The sequence below is a fragment of the Nycticebus coucang genome, chromosome 17, assembly GCF_027406575.1.
Source record: "Nycticebus coucang isolate mNycCou1 chromosome 17, mNycCou1.pri, whole genome shotgun sequence".
Taxonomy (NCBI): domain Eukaryota; kingdom Metazoa; phylum Chordata; class Mammalia; order Primates; family Lorisidae; genus Nycticebus; species Nycticebus coucang.
The window spans coordinates 73,584,388-73,605,925 of record NC_069796.1 but is presented as its reverse complement, the minus strand read 5'-3'; the positions used below and the strand labels follow the sequence as shown (position 1 = coordinate 73,605,925).

General features: G+C 41.3%; 1 protein-coding gene across 1 annotated transcript in view; it reads right to left on the bottom strand.

Moving 5' to 3' along the window:
* Positions 1 to 21,538, bottom strand: part of DOCK2 (dedicator of cytokinesis 2) — a 466,833-nt gene that overhangs the window by 291,582 nt on the left and 153,713 nt on the right. Inside the window, exon 26 of the mRNA XM_053566743.1 lies at positions 4,659 to 4,807. Within this exon, the coding sequence (XP_053422718.1) occupies positions 4,659 to 4,807 (149 nt within the window). The remainder of the gene's footprint in view (positions 1 to 4,658; positions 4,808 to 21,538) is intronic.

Genomic DNA, 21,538 nt, shown 5'->3' with positions numbered 1-21,538 from the left:
GAAAGAGTGACACCATACCTCCCACACACCTCAAGTCCAGATGCCATGAGTCCTAACAGGGAGCTCAGAGCCTCCTACTCACTTCTCAGCTTTGAAGCCCTAAGTACTGAGGGTGTGTAAGACAGCAGCCTCTTCTCACCAGAGTCTGGTGCTGTGGAATGTGCAAAATGATGACAGCCTGTCAGGGTAGAACCCTAGGGGACCACTCTCCTGGGATGGGTAGAGCCTCCTGCTTTTAATAAACTGTGAACTCGGGCCATCCTTCCAACCAAAACTGGAACTTAACAATTAGCCCATTATAACTGGGTTCTTCACACTGGGGTACACTGGCATCTTCCCAGAATCTATGGCTTTTTTTCCACCATTAAAAGGATCTGAGCATTCTTGAAATGTAAAAAATGAAAGAAACAAACAAAGCAAAAACATGGTAAATTGGTCTTCCATCCTAGAGCAGGAAAATTCTTTAGGATGTTACTGCAGAAATGGTGGGCAACCCTCATGTTTCTACACTATAAGTAAGAGTGAGACCAAACTCTTCCTGAAAAGCACAGTAAGAAAAGATCAAATAGCAAAGTCTGGAACCAGCTAATGAGTGAATGTGCTTACAAAAACATTATCATCATCCTAACATCATTACCTGAATAATCCTGAATATCTAAACTCTTGGGTATATACTCCCTTTCCATAAAACAAGGGTGGGGAGAGGAAGAAAAAAAGAAGAAGGCTCTATCTTCATATCCCCTGTACCAATGATTCATAGACTCTGATGTCTGACTGAACTGGGTGTAAATTTTGACCCTGACATTTATTTGCTGTCTGGCCTTGAATGTTAATTAAGTCTATGAATTTCAGTATTTTCATCTGTAAAGTGGAAGTAATAAACATTAGTATCTAGGATCAGGCTGAGCAGAGAAGATGCACAGATTGCATTTAGCATAGTGTCTAGAAACCAACAAATAAAATAGCAACTATGATCAAAAATTATTCACCCTTGAACACCAGCTGACACTTCACCTCCTTAACGAAGGCTTCCTTGACAAAATCACTTACATACACACACAGACACACAGTCCTTTGTAGCTCTTAAACCCCCTCTAGATTTTAGTCCTTATACTATATCACATTTGCTTCTTTGCTTACCTGTAAAAATTTTCACAAGGAAAGAGACCATGCCTTTAAAATGTCCCCAATGCATTGCCTATACCTGGTGCATCCTACGTATTTCTAAGTGAGTGAATGGGTGAATGAAGCATGCTATTGCACTTGACTAATGAGATAAGAAGAAGCTTGATGAGGATGGTTGAGGCTAGGAAGGAAAAGACAGGAGAGAAGGCGCATGAGGAAACTGATAATGATGACTGACTCTAGGATGTGAACAGCAAAGGAACATTGCTCTTCAGAGTTTTCTAATTGTAGTCAGTCATAGATATAGTTTATCCAGAGAGCTCTTCTCTGAGGATTTTCCAGGGAAGCAAGAAAGAGGGTCATTGTTCACACAAATAAAGTAGAAACTCTGTAAGTTGACCACCCGAGACTATAACAAACTGTTCAAAATACGGAGACGGTCAACATAAGGAATTAGGCCTACTGTACTGAGACGTACATGTATTTGTCTTTTTTGTACAGCTTTTATTAGAGAGTATCATACAAAATCATACATAATCAAAACACAGTAAAATCATACATACTATTTTCTCATGGTTTAATCATTCTATCTGAAAAAAGAGTCAGTCTTGGTCTGTTTCTTAATCTTATTATAAGAGTAAGCAGAGAAAGCACTCCCAACACTGGCTATGCCACTCAGATACCTAGGCTTTTTTTTTGTTTGTTTGTTTGTTTTGGGAGACAGAGTCTCCTTTGTTGCCCGTGGTAGAGTGTGTGGCATCACAGCTCACAGCAACCTCAAACTCTTGGTCTTAAATGATTCTCTTGCCTCAGCCTCCGAGTAGCTGGGACTACAGGCACTTGCTAGAACACCTGGCTAGATACCTGGGCATTTTTCCACAGCAAATGACTCCAACTGCATTTTCAGATGCCTGACATCCTCTTCTTCTGCAGTCTTGTAATTTATGTGTCATCCTCACTTGCTTCTTTACTTAATCAGCTGCTTCACGCACTTTTACCCTGGTGTGTACTTTGGTCAATCTCACATGGAAAATTGCTTCTGGGTCAGGTTCATTATGGGTTGCAACCTTACCATCCACTGCAACAAAACCTTCAAAATTTACTCCTTCAAATTCTGCAGTGGGAGATGGACTGCCTGATAGGGCTAAAATATCATGCTCTTGGGTTGTGACAAGTCCAACTACCTTGAAACACTTCTGTATCATTTCTAGCTGAACTTTATTCCAAGCACAACTGATCCAGAGGACAGCATCCCGAGCGTTAACTGTTGTAGCAGATACAGTTGCTTCCACTGGAGGACCACAAGTTTGTGTTTTTTAATGACCCTCTGCAGAAGCTGGGCTCAGTAGTATATTTTAAATGTTTAGATGATGCCTTGGTCAAAAGGTTGGATTTTTGAGGTTGTATTTGGTGGCAGAATGTCAGTGTCATGTTTGTGAGATGCTTCACTTCTGGGTGGCCAGTACAGTAGTCTGCTGTCAGTAGAATAGACTTCTCCACTTCTTGTTCGCTACCCATTACTCACTCCTCAAAAAGGGCACCCGTCACCTATGTGCATTTGTTTGATCTCCAAGTGACAAGGAGGTCTTTAGGCTTCAGGTTTTTTAATGCACTTTGGATGGGTTTTCTGATTTACCAATCACAAAGGGCTTTAGTTTCTCTCTGGTTGAGCTAGCACAAAGCAGAACTTTGAAATCTTCTTTGGAAAGATCTCCACTCTTCATGATGAGACTCCAGTCAGCTATCACCTTGAAAGAGAGTGGCGTATTTGTCAGTGTCATCTTTGAAGCCTCTGGTGAAGCCCAGGAATATTTTGATGAATTCCTTCTCAACTTCTACTGGAGTTCCATTGAATTCACCACATGAGACTTTCTGGGAGATCTCATGTCACAGTTTAAATTTCTCCAGCCAACCACCTGATGCTTGGAAATCTGCTACTCCGAATTCCTGTGCAATTTTTTTAGCAACTTCTGGGATCATCAGCCTGGAGATTGGGATGTTAACTGTCCTCATTTGTTTGAACCAGCTTAATGTGGCTTCACTGACTTTGTAGAGGGAAGTTTTACTCCTTTCCCACTGGAGGTCTCTGCTTTCCTTAGCATGTCTCTCCAGCTGCTCATGTTTGTTTCTGGATGTTGCTCATTGTGGTCCAACATCTTTTTTTTGGCTGCTGCTTTCCAGAAAATGTAGAAGAACAAACTTTTCCTTCAATGTCAGCTCTTTGAGTTCTTTCTTTTGGGCCATAATGTCTCAATTAACTGTAAAGCTTTGCAGTAATGTTAGGTGTGCCTACAATTCAGACCAATTCTTCATGTTGACAAATATTCTACAACATGTTAGCCCCTATCCAACATGTGGTAATAATAAAACATGAAAAAAAAAACTTATGTTAAGGAAAAAATAACACACCTAAAGAGCAAAGCCCACACCTTCCACCCCTTGGTATAGGAGTAGAAGCCCTTGGTATAAATGGTAAGTTATAGAGGGTAGAGTAATTTTGTGTGTCACAGTCCAAGTGGTCAAGATACAACTAACAGTGGTGGTCAATATATAGAGGTGTGTCACAGTCCAAGTGGTCAAGATACAACTAACAGTGGTGGTCAATATATAGAGGTCAGTCTTCCATTAAGTACATGTGTACATGTTTGGTCTATGAAAATTAGGATAATGTAAGCAGATGGCCAACATAGGAAGGTAGACAACTAGGGAGTTTCTACTCTACTTAGAAAAGATTCATTGGTTGTTTGGGTCTACATAGTCCTCTGAAAGCAGTCCCATCCAAGAGCTGAGTATCACTCCTGAATATCACTCAAGTGCAAGGGGGAGTTGCCAAGGAAGCCTGGGTGAAATCAAGAACCTTCACCACCTTCTTCAAATTCTTAAGAATTCTAGGCCTGTATCTCTCCATCTGGCTTATCATTTTATGCAGATTCTGCCCTTTGGAAGCCCTCTACTTACTCCCACTGAGACTTTCTTTTTGGTTCCCTCCCTACCTAATCTCTAAATGAAGTCTACAAAATACACATTGGCCACAGCCATCTCACTACCACCATCCCACTCTATGCCCTATCGTTTGAGTCTAAATTTGAGCAATCTGCTCAGCCAGGAAAAGTTTTAATCATTATAACCATCACAGAAGATGACCAGAGAAACATAACCCAAGTACAACAGCTAAGGAAAGAGACATGAGGGTTTTCTTGGCTGTATATACATAGGAAACTCCCACTCCAACTCCTGTAAGCCAGGGCTTGAGTAAATGGACACGCCATCTAAAAAGGCCACGGCAACATCCATACCTACACCCCGAGAAAACCTTCCTAGCAAGGCATATGGTGATAAAATGTTTCACACTTAACTCCATTCCCCAAGCCATCTCTCACAGCAGTGGGGGGTTAGTCACAGAAAATAGGCCTACCAAGCAAGCCATTGACTTTTAAGACGTCAGCTGGTATTTATCAGCATCAATATTTTAGAACTTAATCAGCTCAGGCCTAGTCTGAGTGCAAGATATCTACGTCATTGGGAGGACTCACCACGTCCTGACAGCTGAGGACCTCGAGGATGCTGTTGAGCAATTCCACACAGTACTTCTTCTCCAGGGCCTGGTGCTGCCCCTCATCCTTCTGTTCTAGCAGCTCCTTCAGCTCTTTTGTGATGACAGGAAGCAGAATGTCCCGGCACTCTGGAATAAAGACAGTTCAGAGGCATGTGGCCTTCCTGATTTTTTAGTTTTTTGTTCTTTCTTTCATATGTATATAAAATCCTCCATCAAATAAATCATTCATGAATATATTCTTATTAAAAAACTAAAATTTTAAAGATAAGTTTAAGATTTCCTTAGATCATTTATAATTCTACTCTCTCCTCTGATCCTTACTGCCCAGAGGGAATTGGTTATTTTATTTCATAAAATAAAATACTGGTACATTTGTGTGTGTGTGTGTGTGTGTGCGCGCGCGTGCTATGTGTGTGTTACATATGTATTACATACACTAGTAAATATACGAATATAATGTTAACATGAAATATCTAGTGTCGTTTTGATTTTGCTTTCCGTTTAAGTAAGTCATACTATGATTATAAAACTTCAAGATCTTTTTATATGATTTTACATATGCATATATCAGTATAAAACATATAGTGTCATTTTGTTTTGGTTTCCATTTTACAAAAGGGGACCATGCTTATATGTATTACTCTGCATCTTAATTTTTTTTTCACTCATCAATATTTCTTGGAGCACTGTCTATGTTATTATACATAGGGACTAAATTAATTGATTTTAACTGGTTTTAGTATTCTCTCTTATGGATGTACTTGTTTATTCAACCATACCTGTATCAATGGATATTTCACTGGTAAAAACAGTACAAAAGCAGCAACCTTCTACCTGCATCCTTGTGCACATTACTTTCATTTTAAATATATTAAAACTTTGCAGAGAGGTTAAAGATGGTGGCCAAGTAACAGCTTCCCTGCAACTGGGAACAGCGAGTCTGGGGAGATAAGACTCCAGGCATCTATGGCCGGTGGGATCGGCCTATAATCATCCCTTTGAGGATACAGGGAGCCAGCAAGGGACTTCTGGACCCAAAGAGGAGGACAAAAATGGTGGAAAACTGGCAAGTGGTTGCGTGTGTTCGATGGACCTAATCACGCTGGCAACGGTAAGTACAAGCAGCACTGAGACTGCAAACTGGAAAGGACTTACCTGTGAACTGTTTCGGTATTCCTGGACTTGGCACTCAGTTGAACTGCCTTGGGGAGAACTTGAGCAGGAGTGTGGAGAACTTTGGGCATTGTCTGGGGCCCCAGACTGAGCCATAGAGCTGGGCATAGGAAGCCATTGTGAAAGAACTGCCCTGGCAAGCTCCACCCTCAGGGTCTCAGAGCAAGGATTGGGCAGGTCAGAGTAATCTACTGACTGAGCAGCCTAAAGCGGGGGACTGAGCTGCCTTATAGCCTTAATCCTTAGGGGTAGAGTGAGACGGTTTTGGCACACTGGAGCCTTGGGCTATTGCCCTGGGTAGAGTGCCATGACATCACAGCTCATAGCAACCTCAAACTCCTGGGCTTGGTGCCGCCCAGACATCCATAAGAGCTGTGCAGCGACCCCCGACTGGTGACCTGCACCTACCAGGCCTCCACATTCCCTGACCAGGAACTGGGGGAGCCACGCAACCTGCGTCCTCCCTCCTGTGTCCTCCCAGCTTCCACACTAGCCCGTTCATCTGAACAGGGACTCTGGTAGCTGCGTGCCCTTTGGAGCCCTCCCTGCCTCTGCACAGAGCTCTTCTCCTGGCCAGAGACTGCTGGAGCCTTGGGCTCTCTGTGCCAAAGTCACTGGGCGCCTGGCACTTCCAGAACCGTGTGCACCACCCCCAGCCATGTTGCTGGGTCTGGTCACAAACCGGAGCTGCTTCCACAACCAGAACTCCCTAGCTAGAGCAGCCCCAGAGGAACTACACAGGGTCACTCCCTACAAAGATCCAGCAACAATAGAGTTATCCCACTGGGGTCTAATCTTGGAGAGACACCTCCCCAACTCTGAGGACAGCCAGAGGCAACGGTGAAAAACAATCATGAGGCGAAATCAACAGAAAAACTCTGGCAATATGAATAATCAGAATAGATCAACTCCCCCAAGGATCAATGGGGCAGAAACAGCACAAGAACCCATACACAAACAAATAGCTGAGATGTCAGAAATTGAATTCAGGATCTGGATAGCATATAAGATCGAATTAGAATTCCAAAAGTTATCTCAAGAATTCAACGGATTCAAACACCAAATGACCAAAGATTTTGACACATTGAGACAAGAAGTTGCATCCCTCAAAGATCTGAGAAACATAGTAGAATCCCTCAGTAACAGAATGGAGTAAGCAGAAGAAAGGATTTCTGACATTGAAGACAAAGCTTTCGAATGCTCACAAACCCCCAAAGAAGAGAAATGGAGAGCAAAAACAGACCACTCTCTCAGAGAGCTCTCGGATAATTTGAAGAAAACCAATATTCGTCTTATAGGGATCCCCGAAAGTGATGAAGTGGCTTCACAAGGCACAGAGTCTCTTCTCCATGAGATTATGAAGGAGAACTTTCCAGACATGCCAAGAGATTCCGAAATTCAGATAGCAGACAGTTTCAGAACTCCAGCACGACTCAATCCAAATAAGACAGCCCCCAGACACATCATAATCAATTTCACTAAAGTTAATATGAAGGAGAAAATTCTGAAAGCTGCCAGACGAAAGAAAACCATTACCTACAAGGGGAAGACTATCAGAATAACTGCAGATCTCTTTGCTGAAACCTTTCAAGCTAGAAGAGGATGGTCATCAACTTTTAATCTCCTAAAACAAAATAACTTTCAACCCAGGATCCTGTATCCAGCTAAACTGAGCTTCATTTATGATGGAGAAATTAAATACTTCAACGACATTCACATGTTGAAGAAATTTGCCACAACTAAACCAGCTCTCCAGGACATTCTTAGACCTATCCTCCATAAAGACCAGCATAATTCTCCACCACAAAAGTAAACCCACCCAAAAAATTTCTGATCAAATTCCAACTTCCACAGTCGCAAAAGGATTAAAAATGTCCACTGGTCTCTCGAAAGGCTTATCAAATACTCTCAATTAATGTGAATGGTTTAAATTGTCCTCTAAAGAGGCATAGGTTGGAGTACTGGATACAAAAACTCAAGCCAGATATCTGCTGCATCCAAGAATCGCATCTTACATTAAAAGACAGATACAGACTCAAGGTGTAGGGATGGTCATCTATATTCCAGGCAAATGGAAAGCAGAAAAAAGCAGGCATTGCAATCCTGTTCGCAGATGCAATAGGCTTTAAACCAACCAAAATAATTAAGGATAAGGATGGACACTTCATATTTGTTAAAGGAATACTCAATATGATGAGATCTCAATTATTAATATTTATGCACCCAACCACAACGCACCTCAATTTATAAGAGAAACTCTAACAGACATGAGCAACTCAATTTCCTCCACTTCCATAGTAGTTGGAGATTTTAACACCCCTTTAGCAGTCCTGGATAGATCCTCCAAAAAGAAGCTAAGCAAAGAAATTTTAGATTTAAACTCAACCATTCAACAGCTGGACTTAACAGACATCTACAGAACATTTCATCCCAACAAAACTGAATACACATTCTTCTCATCAGCCCACGGAACATACTCCAAAATCGACCACATCCTAGGCCACAAATCTAACCTCAGCAAATTAAAAAAAATAGAAATTATTCCTACATCTTCTCAGACCATCATGGAATAAAAGTTGAACTAAATAACAACAGGAACTGCATACCCATACAAAAGCATGGAAGCTAAACAACCTTATGCTGAAGGATAGATGGTTTATACATGAGATTAAGAAGGAAATCACCATATTTTTGGAACAAAACAACAATCAAGACATGAATTACCAGAACCTCTGGGATACTGCAAAGGCAGTCCTAAGAGGGAAATTTATAGCACTGCAAGCCTTCCTCAAGAAAATGGAAAGAGAGGAAGTCAATAACTTAATGGAACATCTCAAGCAACTGGAGAAAGAAGAACACTTCAACCCCAAACGCAGCAGAAGAAAAGAAATAACCAAAATCAGAGCAGAATTAAATGAAATTAAAAACAAAAGAATTATACAACAGATCAATAAATCCAAAAGTTGGTTTTTTGAAAAGATCAATAAAATAGATAAACCTTTGGCCAACCTAACCAGGAAAAAAAGAGTAAAATCTCTAATTTCATCAATCAGAAATGGTAATGGTGAAATAACAACAGACCCCTCAGAAATTCAAAAAATCCTTAACGAATACTACAAGAAACTCTACTTTCACAAATAAGAAAATCTGAAAGAAATCGACCAATACTTGGAAGCATGCCTCCTACCAAGACTTAGCCAGAACGAAGTGGAAATGTTGAACAGGCCTATATCAAGTTCTGAAATAGCATTAACTATACAAAATCTCCCTAAAAAGAAAAGCCCAGGACCAGATGGCTTTACATCAGAATTCTACCAAACATTTAAAGAAGAACTAGTACCTATACTACTAAACCTCTTCCAAAATATAGAAAAAGAAGGAATATTACCCAGCACATTCTACAAAGCAAACATCACCTTGATCCGCAAACCAGGGAAAGACCCAACAAGAAAAGAAAATTATAGACCAATATCTCTAATGAATATAGATGCTAAAATACTCAATAAGATCCTAACAAACACAATCCAATAACACATAAAAAAAATTATACACCATGACCAAGTCGGATTTATCACAGAGTCTCAAGGCTGGTTCAATATATGTAAATCTATAAATGTAATTCAACACATAAACAAACTTAAAAATAAAGACCATATGATTCTTTCAATTGAGGCAGAAAAAGCTTTTGATAATATCCAGCATCCCTTCATGATCAGAACACTTAAGAAAATTGGTATAGAAGGGACATTTCTTAAACTAATAGAGGCCATATACAGCAAACCCACAGCCAATATTGTATTGAATGGAGTTAAATTGAAATCATTTCCACTTAGATCAGGAACCAGGCAAGGTTGCCCATTGTCTCCATTGCTCTTTAACATTGTAATGGAAGTTTTAGCCATTGCAATTAGGGAAGAAAAGGCAATCAAGGGTATCCACATAGGGTCAGAAGAGATCAAACTTTCACTCTTCGCAGATGATATGATCGTATATCTGGAAACCACTAGGGATTCTACTACAAAACTTTTAGAAGTGATCAAGGAATATAGCAATGTCTCAGGCTACAAAATCAACACCCATAAATCTGTAGCCTTTATATATACCAACAATAACCAAGCTGAACAAATAGTCAAGGACTCTATTCCTTTCACAGTAGTGCCAAAGAAGATGAAATATTTGGGAGTATACCTAACAAAGGATGTGAAAGATCTCTACAAAGAGAACTATGAAACTCTAAGAAAAGAAATAGCCGAAGATGTTAACAGATGGAAAAACATACCATGCTCATGGCTGGGAAGAATCAACATTGTTAAAATGTCCATACTGCCCAAAGCAATATATAATTTTAATGCAATTCCTATTAAAGCTCCATTGTCATACTTTAAAGATCTTGAAAAAATAATACTTCATTTTATATGGAATCAGAAAAAAACCTCAAATAGCCAAAACATTACTGAGCAATAAAAACAAAGCAGGAGGAATCACGCTACCAGACCTGAGACTGTACTATAAATCCATAGTGATCAAAACAGCATGGTACTGGCACAAAAACAGAGAAGTAGATGTCTGGAACAGAATAGAGAACCAAGAGATGAATCCAGCTACTTACCGTTATTTGATCTTTGACAAGCCAATGAAAAACATTCAGTGGGGAAAAGATTCCCTATTTAACAAATGGTGCTGGGTAAACTGGCTGGCAACCTGTAAAAGATTGAAGCTGGACCCACACCTTTCACCATTAACTAAGATAGACTCTCACTGGATAAAAGATTTAAACTTAAGACATGAAACTATAAAAATACTTGAAGAAAGTGCAGGGAAAACTCTTGAAGGAATGGGCCTGGGTGAATATTTTATGAGGAGGACTACCCAGGCAATTGAAGCAGTATCAAAAATAAACTACTGGGACCTGATCGAACTAAAAAGCTTCTGCACAGCCAAGAACATAGTGAGTAAAGCAAGCAGACAGCCCTCAGAATGGGAGAAAATATTTGCAGGTTATACCTCCCATAAAGGTCTAATAACCAGAATCCACAGAGAACTCAAACGTATTAACAGGAAAAGAACACGTGACCCCATCTCAGGGTGGGAAAGGGACTTGAAGAGAAACTTCTCTAAAGAAGACCTACGCAAGATCTACAAACACATGAAAAAAATCTCATCATCCTTAATCATCAGAGAAATGCAAATCAAAACTACTTTGAGATATCACCTAACCCCAGTAAGAGTAGCCCACATAACAAAATCCCAAAACCAGAAATGTTGGCGTGGATGTGGAGGAAAGGGCACACTTCTACACTGCTGGTGGGAATGCCCACTAATATGCTCCTTCTGGAAGGATGTTTGGAGAATACTTAGAGACCTAAAAATAGACCTGCCATTCCATCCTATAATTCCTTTACTAGGTTTATACCCAGAAGACACAAAAGTCACAATATAACAAAGACATCTGTACCAGAATGTTTATTGCAGCCCAATTCATAATTGCTAAGTCATGGAAAAAGCCCAAGTGCCCATAGACCCACGAATGGACTAACAAATTGTGGTACATGTATACCATGGAATACTATGCAGCCTTAAAGAAAGATGGAGACTTTACCTCTCTCATGTTTACATAGATGGAGCTGGAACATATTCTTCTTAGCAAAGTATCTCAGGAATGGAAGAAAAAGTATCCAATGTACTCAGCCCTACTATGAAGCTAATTTACTGCTTTCATATGAAGGCTATAACCCAAATATAGCACAAGAATATGGGGAAAGGGCCAAGGGAGGGGAAGGGAGCGGGGAGGTTAGGGTGGAGGGAGAGTCATGGGTGGGGTAACACCTACAGTGCATCTCAGAATAGGTACAGGCGATTGCACTAATGTACACAGCTATGATTTAACAATAAAAAAATACAAAAGAAAAAAAAATAAAAAATAAGTAAATAAAAATTTAAAAAATAAATAAATAAAAAACTTTGCAGAGAAGGGTATCTCTCTTGACATTGCTATCTTGGGAAATTTCTAGAAGGTTCTGAAGTCCTACAGAGCTTTGTATCTATAGTTCCCTTGAAAACAGAAAACCTTGAGGGGCTGAAAGAATATTAATAACAATCCAAAAATATGTCAAGCCATCCCTGTCCAGATGCTACCCAAATTAAGATGCGAATCATATATACCAATATTTTACTTTAATTCAATTTACCAAATAGATGTTGAACATGTTTGACATGGAAGATAGTGCAATACAGGAGGTACCAAGATAAGATACGGTTCTTGCCCAGGAGAGACATAGAATCTGACAGAAGAAATTGTAAAGAAAAAAAAAGAGAGAGAGAGAACAACAGCAGAAGTTTGAATAAGACAAAGGTGGGAAGGGACAGAGGACCTGTCTTTCTGTCTTTTTCTCTCAGCCCAACAACTACACTCCTTTCTGCCCAGCACCCTGATTACACTCCGGGAGCCCTCTTGCGATGGGTTATTAATCCTAGGGCAGCCATTCCCTACTTCCCTCTGGAAAAGGGCTAGGCACCTGCCCCCAATTAAGGTGGCCTCCTGAAAATCTGAATCTTGAGGGAAGGTTAACCACAGCAACTGCTGATATTATTACACATGGTATATCGGGTGCTAGTATTGTGATAGGCACTGTTTTAAGTGTCTTGCATAAATTGTCTCAATTAATTATGCTGGTGACTCTAGGAGGCAGACACTATTATTTCTCCATTTTGCTGATGAGGACGTGAAGGGACTTTCCATGTGTATGTATACAACTAGTAAGAGGAGGTGGATCCAGTCTGAGTACAGACCCGTGCTTTTAACCACTGTCCAAAATGTATAGTCTCTCGTGGAGCTTGGCTGTCCTAACAGAAGTGCCCTCAGGAGGCTGTCCATGGGCTCCCCTCTCCCTCCAGGCTTCTGGGTCTCTCCTCTCCTACAACTGGCTCCCCAGCTTTTCCACTGATTCTATAAACTATTCCCTAAAAATACCTCATTTCTATTTAAATTTACCAGAGTCGGGTTCTGTTGCTTGCAACCACAGAATCCAAAGTGGTAGAGTGATAAAATGCAGTGAGTGCATCAGAAGGGAGAAACGAGCTTTGGTTGAAAGGTTCATAGAAGACTTGGCAGACTGTAATAGAGCTGTATTCCTTCTCTCAGAGCCCCAATCTCAGTTTTTAATTATATTCTAATCAGTATGCTAAATGTCCATTCATTACCTCAAAGTGTAAGATCCATGAGTGCTAGACTAAAATTCAAGTGCCTAATACAGTACCTAGATCACAGCAGTGAGTAGTAAATCTTGGTTAAACGAATGGAAGAGGTGGCATTTGAGATGGTCCCTGACAAGTGGATAATATTGCCATAGGAAGAGTAGAAATTTAGAGAATAGTGAGTGATTTAGAATACACAGATGTAGGGTAAGTGGAATATTTTCTTGGAAGTAGAATAATGGGAGATAACACTTAAAATAAGAGTTCTTAAATGTAATGGGAGTCATCAGCTCTACGGAAAGAGAAAATCATAGGCAACGAAAACTTTAATTCAACTTTGCTTAAAATTGTAGATAAAATCATAGGCACAGGTTCAGAGAGACTTCATGAAATATTTGGACTCAAGAAACTGTTGGCCTAAGGATCTTTGAGAGGACCAGACACTAGGTTAGTCATTACCCTTTAATTAGAAAAATAAGTGTGAAGGTTAGAGAATATTTATATACCAATTACCATTTCATTTAAGTTAAATGTATATTTAGTCCATATCGTGACATCATAAAGTTGAGTTTTGTCCTGATATATTTATTAAAAAAAGGTATAACAAAAGTTTCTTTTAAATGTTATCTTTGAAAGAACAAGACCTTGTGACTTTGAAACATTTCGTTTGTTAGAAATTACACACGTTGGAATGCTTGTTGTGGGTTTGAAACTAGATGGGTTCATTTGAAGTGGTAAACTCTTCATCAGTGGAAAATGAATAACCTTGCCAAATTCATGCTACTGAACTTCCAAGTTATGCCTTGACTGGTGCTGTCATAATTAAACCCCCCCAGAAGAAAAGAATTGTACATTTTCTTAAGTTAGATAAAAATTGTAAAGTCTTCCGCTTTGAAAAGTAAAATAAGTAAGAGAGTCTAACAAAGGAGATTTAAAACACAACAAAAAGTCTTTTTTGTACAGGATTTACTGAGGGCTCACTGTGTACAAGCCACTATTCCAGGGTGGAAGGGAATGACCAGGGGTTAACTACCCATCTCAGCAACAGAGAGGCAGACTGAGCAGACAGGGAAAAAACCCAATGCCTTCACTACTTGGAATAACTGAGGTTCATTCTGTTAGTTTTCTAGTTGAGATACCTCACATAGATCAGAGATATGAATGCAAAGGAAAAAGCCACTTGGGAGATTTCAGATATTAATGATCTTCTTGGGAAATCACTGGATTTTACAACCTACTTAAAACTGAACTAAACCAGTATTGTGAATTCTCCTGGAAAAGTCCAATAGTGAATTCTCCACCACTAGAAGTATTCAAGCAGTCAGTAGCTGTCTATGGACAGAGATGATGATTAGGTAAATTATCTCAGATGAAGGATTGAGGTAAATGATTGTTAAGTCCCACACAAAATCTCAGGATTCTATAAAATATAGATTCAGAGAAAGTGGCAGGAAGCAGGATACATTTAGTAAGTGGAAGCCCGTCGTTTGCATTACTCTCAAAGCACTGAGGCTGTGGCAGCTGGAGGCCAGGCTACAGATAAACGCTTCATCAATCTGAAAGGCATCAGCTTCGCAGTTATCGAAACCAGCATCCCCATAAGACGAAGGTTCATAGTTCTGAGAGTCGGCAAGATTTTCACTGAGGAAGCCGTTAATATCACGGCCTGTTTTTCAGAAAGTACTTTGTCTTGTCTTTAGCCATGATTTCTCTAGCTCCTCTGTTTTTAGATGAAATAATTTTTCTCATTTGTAATTGGAGCAGTGAAATTGTATTAATTTGCAAAGCTTCAGGAAGCAGCATTTCTAAATTGTTGCTTCATTGTCAAGCAGACAAACGCAAATGGTTTCGAAGATAACTATTTCCAACCCTAAATCAATCTTCATGGGCAGAGGTAATGAACACCCAGGCCCTGCAGACTCAGGCTGGGCTCCTGACCCAGGTGTGTGGTGCTGGTAAAGGCTGGGAGATCTGCCACAAGAGATGAGTCCAGATTGTAATTCAGGCCAGCCACAGAGGAATCCACAGAGCTACTCAACTCTGTATTTTAATCAAAAAGAGTTTCCTTTTGTCCAAGTGACTGCAGAAAGGAGACTGCAGCGTTTCTGGGCTCTGCTTTCTCCCTTCCTCCAAAACGTTTTGTCCTACGGCAAGCAGTGTTTCCTACCTGAATTCATAGCCCTGTTGAAGTGTGATGTGCTTTTGACTTACGTTGTGACTTAGGGACACTTCGAATAGAAAAAATCCTTTTCTTTACCTGCTCCTCCCAATATCAGCCCCTCAGAAAGAACAAAATAGAACTTCTTTTCCAATTTGGAAAGCCATTTTGAGGGGTGTCAGGCCAAAAATACATGTGTGACCACTGCCACCACAAACCTAGCTCCAGAGGACCATGTCTGACTTTACTATTATCCCCATAAGTCTTGTTTTTTTTCTCCTCCTCCGCTCTCTCTGAGTCACACAGTCAACCAAGCAAAGTTGGGTACCATCTTTTCCTCTCTTATGCGAAATATCCAGCCAGGTATGAAGTTATATATATTCTATGCCCAAGCCAGCTCCCCGTGTTCTATGCCAAATCTCTGAGCTGATTTCTCTGCTTCATACGCAGGAAGCTCCTATAGTCAGAAAATTCTCCAGTCACTTCCTATTGTTCTCAGGTTGTGTTAGTAAACTCTTTGGTACAGCAGAAGGCCCTCCTCAAGCAAGCCTGTCCTCACTTCTCCACTCTCAGCACTTGTGACGCCTCCCCTCTCTCTCTGTGCTCCAGCCATGAGCACTTCTCTTGATTTTCTTCTGAATTTCTGCACATGTTACTTCCTTTGCCTTGAATGCTTTTGTTTTACCCTCTTCACTTGACTCTTTCTTGCCTTCTGGCTCTTAACTTAGAGTCAAATCCCCTAGGACAACATTCCTCTGACTTGGCTGACTCATCTGTGTCCCAGTGGTATCCAGAATATACATTTTTTTTTTTTTTGAGACAGTCTCACTACGTCGCCCTTAGTAGAGTGCCATAGCATCACAGCTCACAGCAACCTCAAACTCTTGTGCTTAAGTGCTTCTTTTGCCTCAGCCTCCCAAGTAGCTGGGGCTACAGGCACCCGCCACAATGCCCGGCTATTTTTTGTTGTTGTTGTTGCAATTGTCATTGTTGCTTAGCTGGCCCAGGCTGGGTTCGAACCTGCCAGCCTAGGTGTCTTTGGCTGGTGCCATAACCACTGTGCTACAGGCATCGAGCCCAGAATATATTTCTACAGTACCATTCAGCACACCGCACAGTCACTGTTTATGTAAGAGGATACCTGGTGAGATTCTTGCTATCAACCCAGACGTGAAGCTAAGGCTGAACCTGAGCACAAAAGGTGCTGATTACCTCACATTCAAAACTCAAATCGTCTCCAATACTTGGATTACAAAATCATCCCTCCAGGTTTTTTGAGAGGTTCTAGTTTAGGACCAGCCATATGCCAACCTGTATGCTGTCACCAGAACTGAGACAGGGTCATAAAAGGCCTTTGGATAAAAGGCAATGTCCAGGAGGAGATGTGAGAGAGGGAAAACCAAAGAATCGCTCAGCAACCCTATGAAGACGAGACTGGCAGAGAGGGAAAACCAAAGAATCGCTCAGCAACCCTATGAAGACGAGACTGGCAGAGAGGGAAAACCAAAGAATTGCTCAGCATCCTTATGAAGACGAGACCTGCACCTGTACCTCTGCTAGGGAACGGTTTGCAGATGGAGGAGCCCAGGTATGCCCTGGCTCCATCATCGGAATGGAGATTTTAGAACATTCTGGAGTAAGGTATACTGTGCTTTTCTAGCCCTTCTCTTACTGTTGGGGAGGAAGGTTAAGCACAAGCACTGTGTGTGCACTGGGGGCTCAGTCACGTCCTCGGTGTGGGTACCCATGTTTCAAATCCTGCCTGTCACAGCCTGCACATGGAATTTCATTTCATTCACAGCCAAGCCCCTGACTCTGTCACCAGCATGGGCTAATCGACTCTTCAATCCTGTTCGATTTTTCAGACTTCAAGGTGAAATCCATTCAGCTTTGGCCAAGTTCCTATTGACTAAAAGTTGAATTCAGCTCAGCTCACCGCTCTTGGGGGACAGGGAGCCTGAGGTTGTCATGGCTAACCCTGGCCCCCAACTTCGACTGAAACCTCAAACTCTCCTGGGCAAGACTGAGCAGTGTCAACCCACTTTTACCCTACTGGGCTGTTTTTCCTCCATGTGGTTTGGGAGCATTTGTGGATGTCAGAGGCCACTTGGATCCACTAGACACAGACACAATGCCAGTCTGACAGTTTGCAATTTCTCCTCACGACCTTCCTCCTCCAGCCAGTCTGTCATGAAAAAAACCTAATTCTGCCCACTGGGAAATCAATAACTACCCGCAAAACTTCCTATTCCAGATCAGCTTACAAGCCTTTTACAACTCTGCTAGAATTTTCTCCTCAACGCATCCTTCAGAAGCGACTCCAGATACATTTTGCTCACCTCTCTGAAAACACGCCTAATTACACATCTAGAATCATCGCTCACGCCCCCAGCCTGCCTCCGCCGTACTGTATAGCTCCTCTTTATGAACCCTGAGGGCCAAAAGCTGTCTCCTCAGCTAAACAAACACAGACTATGCAGAGATTTTAGAACTCAGCAACAGTTACAATTCTCTTCAGGTGTCTTAGAAGGAAGGAAATATAATTAGACAGTAAATCTTTAAGGGAAAAAAAGTACTTCCAGAACTTTTATACTAAATACTTATTTAAAACCCAAACCAAGCTCTTGCTTGTACAATATATCCCATCAAGGATAACATGTAATTTTATGCAATTTTGCATCAAGCGTTTTTCTTTTGTTGAGACAAGGTCTCTCTCTGCAGCCCAGGACAGAGTGCAGTGGTATCATTATAGCTCACTGCAACCTCAAATTCCTGGGCTCAAGCGATCCTCCTGCCTCAGCCTCCTGAGTAGCTGGGGACTACAGGTGCTTGCTGTGACAATTGGCTAATTTTTCTATTTGTTGAGATGTGGTTTTGTTCTTGCTCAGACTGGTCTCAAACTCCTGACTTCAAGTGATCCTCCTGACTTCAAGTGGCCTCCCAGAATGTTAGCATTACAAGTGTGAGCTCCTGCCCCCAGTCTGCACTGACCTTCTAAGTGAGTGCCTATAATAAGTTGGTTTAGGCCATTTGAAAGCACGGTGACAGCAGGAAGGGTGAACTGATACATAATTGCTAGGATTTTTTTAAAGGATGTGAATATATTTGTATTCAATAAGGTCACACTGATTGTAAATATAATTTAAAAGCTCTGGTCTTTATGAAATATGTTTGTATCCTTAAACATATATATGTTTCCATGTACATATATACACACTCATATATACGTAGTCAATGGATACTCACTGTGCCAGGCACTGTTCTCAGGGGGTTTATATTCTAGCAGGGTGCTATAAACAATTAAATAAAGGAGGTAATAGTTGTCTTAGGTTAAATTCTCCACAAGCAAACTCCAAGATAAGGTTTGGACGAAGGTGACTTATTAATGGCATTCCAGAAAAATCTGGACAAGGGTAGGGGAGCAGAGTCCCGAAGGGAAGGAGGGTGAGCCGGGTATAAAAGTCAAGTAAGCTTCACGGAAGGCAGCTTTGAGATCAATCCCCCAGGGAGCTCTGGAGGCACTTGGGTGTCTCCACTGCATAACGAAGTTGGCTCCTGTAGCCATAGGGCAGCCTGATGACACAGGTGCTGGCTGCCACGAGTGAAAGTCCCCCGGTGCAGAGGCCTGAGGACTGATATTACAACAGTGGACACTGGTAAGTACCAACCAGACAGTAAACCAGATGGCATCATAAAGAGTGTAGGACTATGAAGACCATTTTATACACTTGACTGAGACCCAAAGAGTGAGAAAGGAATAGTAAAAAAAGATGCCAGGGAAGAGCAAAAATCAAAAGGTCATGTAAAGGCCCTGGGATAGAAATCTGCTTAAGCTGTTGGCGTGGAGACAAGTGCGAGCTCAACTGTAGGAAGTGGAGGAAGTGAAATGTGGATGAAAACTTGGAAAGGAGGGCTGGAGCCAGGTCTCATGGGGCTGTGTGGCCATGGTAAGGAGTCTGATCACTGCAAGGAGATCGACATTTTTGTTTTGTTTTTAATAGAGGGTGGTTCTGGGCCAGAGGGGAAGGTAGAACACAGAGGAGGCTTTCATGAAGAGGAAGAAGGGGCCTCTCTGTCTATCAGACATTCTCTCTATGAAGTAGATCATTATACCTGTTTTACAGATGAGCACATTGAAGCTCAGAGAGACTAGGTAACTTGTCTATAATCACACAGTTAGTATGTGACAGAGCTGACTTAAATACAGGAAATGTGATTCCAGCATCCATGTTCCCCATGTTCATACCCACAAGCCATCCTGTCTCTTTACTGCAATAGTACGGGAGAGAAAAGATGACACTTGGTTCGTTTGCAGCAGTAGTGACAGAAGTGGATGAACTTGGGTTACAGGGTAGAGGCAGAGCCAAGAAGACTTGCTGCAGATGAGATGTGCTATGTACATGGGTAAGCATATGCATTTGTAAGCAGTCAAGCAAGAGAGTAATAGATTCATTTTAGGGTTTATCAAGTTAATGTCTAATCATGGAGACCATTTCATTGCCTCAACTGGCAAATAATGAAAGGCTCCCATCAACATTTCTCTGACAGTGTGAAGTGGCCAGAGAGATGGGCTATCATCGCACCTTCTGAAAGCTATTAGAACATAATCAATGTGCTCTGAAAGGTACTTGCACCTTTAGTTACCCCTCTGCACTTTTCCTGCGACTGCTGACTGGCTTGCTCATTAAAACACAATCCAACTCTGTAGAAAGTGCTTTTAGAAAAATACAGATGCAGATACGGCCAGCTGAGTCGGGACCCAAAGTTTGATTTGTTCCCTAAAGCTTTAGGTTGCCTCCATTTGCACTGCCACACCAGATGACTGCAGCTTAACCTGATAGAAGACAGTGACTCATCCATCTCCTAACTCTGGCAATGGAAAAACTAATAAAAAAAAGCTTGGGGCCAACCAAGTTGCCTCTGCACCAGATCATGCCAGCAATCTTTAAAGGAAGATTCCCACCTGACTGTGGTGGCATATACCTGTAGGCCCAGCTACTTGGGAGGCTGAGGCAGGAGGATTGCTTGAGCCCAGGAGTTCAAGACCAGCCTGGGCGACATAGTGAGAACTTAGCTCTTAAGAAAATAAAGGAAGGTTTCTAGGAAAGCATTTCAAAGCATTTCAAATTCACACAAGAGAAGAAATACTTTTTAAACTATAAAGAGCTGTGTCTCACATGTCCCCACCCCATCTGGTCCCCATTCAGTAACATCTGGAATTCACATCAATTTATAATAACCTCTGGAAACCTACTAGAGTGGTCATCCTTCCAGGGCTGTCATCCCTGATCCATGCTGTCTTCTGTACCACATTACACAGAATCCCCTAATCCCTTCAACCCAGGCCCTGTCCCCTCTGAAGAATCACAGAAATCCCTGACTCCATAAATCTCAGTCTCTACTCAACCAGAAACTTCTATATATTTAACTCTTTATGAGCTAGTCTATGGTCTCATAGCCAAATAGTGTTTTCTCTGCTGTCAGAGTCACTATAACATGTATATTTTAATAAGGAACAGAAATTACTGGGAAGGAAAGGAAGTGAGAGGGCAGAACAATAACTTTAAGAGATACATAATGTTTGTTGAAATCCTGCTGGGTCCCATGCACCACACTGAGAAATTACTTAATCCTTACCCAAACCTATTTTATAGATTGCATTGTCGCATTTTACAGATGAGAAAATGGGAGCTCAGAGCAGTTCACTAGTCTAGGGTCACCTAGCCAGTGTGTCTGCAACAGAGGCAAGGTCCGGACACAGATCTGTCTGCCCTCAACACCAGTGCTATTCCACTGCACTCACTCGGGCTCATGAGTGCAAGGTAATGAGTCCCAGATCCCAGATTCTGCAAGCTTGAGAATTTGTTAACTCCCTTAAACTGGTCTTAAATACAAAATCCAGACTCTGGTTGGTTTGTTTAATGATTGATTGGTGCTTGCTTTTGTTTCTATAAGGGCTACAGTTCTAGGAGAGAGAGAAAAAAATCCCAGTCCAATAACTTGACAATTAAAAAAATCATGAGCATTAGACAATTCAGTGATTCAGCTTTTACACCAGTCATTCACTTCTTCCATTTTTCTATTCAACTGCAGTTGTTCAAGCTTCCCCATCACATGGCAGTTGGCTAGCAAACAGCAATCATGATCTTCAAACTGTTCACCACTGTTTTCCTCAGTAGACAGTGGGAGCCTGCGGTGAGTTATCCAATCTCAATCAAGTCACGTCCCCTGCAGTTCCTAGAGCAATGCCTGCCACACAATAGGATCCTAATAAGTGTTAGATGAATTAATGATCTTCTGCTTACGCTTGGGGCATCTGGCAGAATCAGATG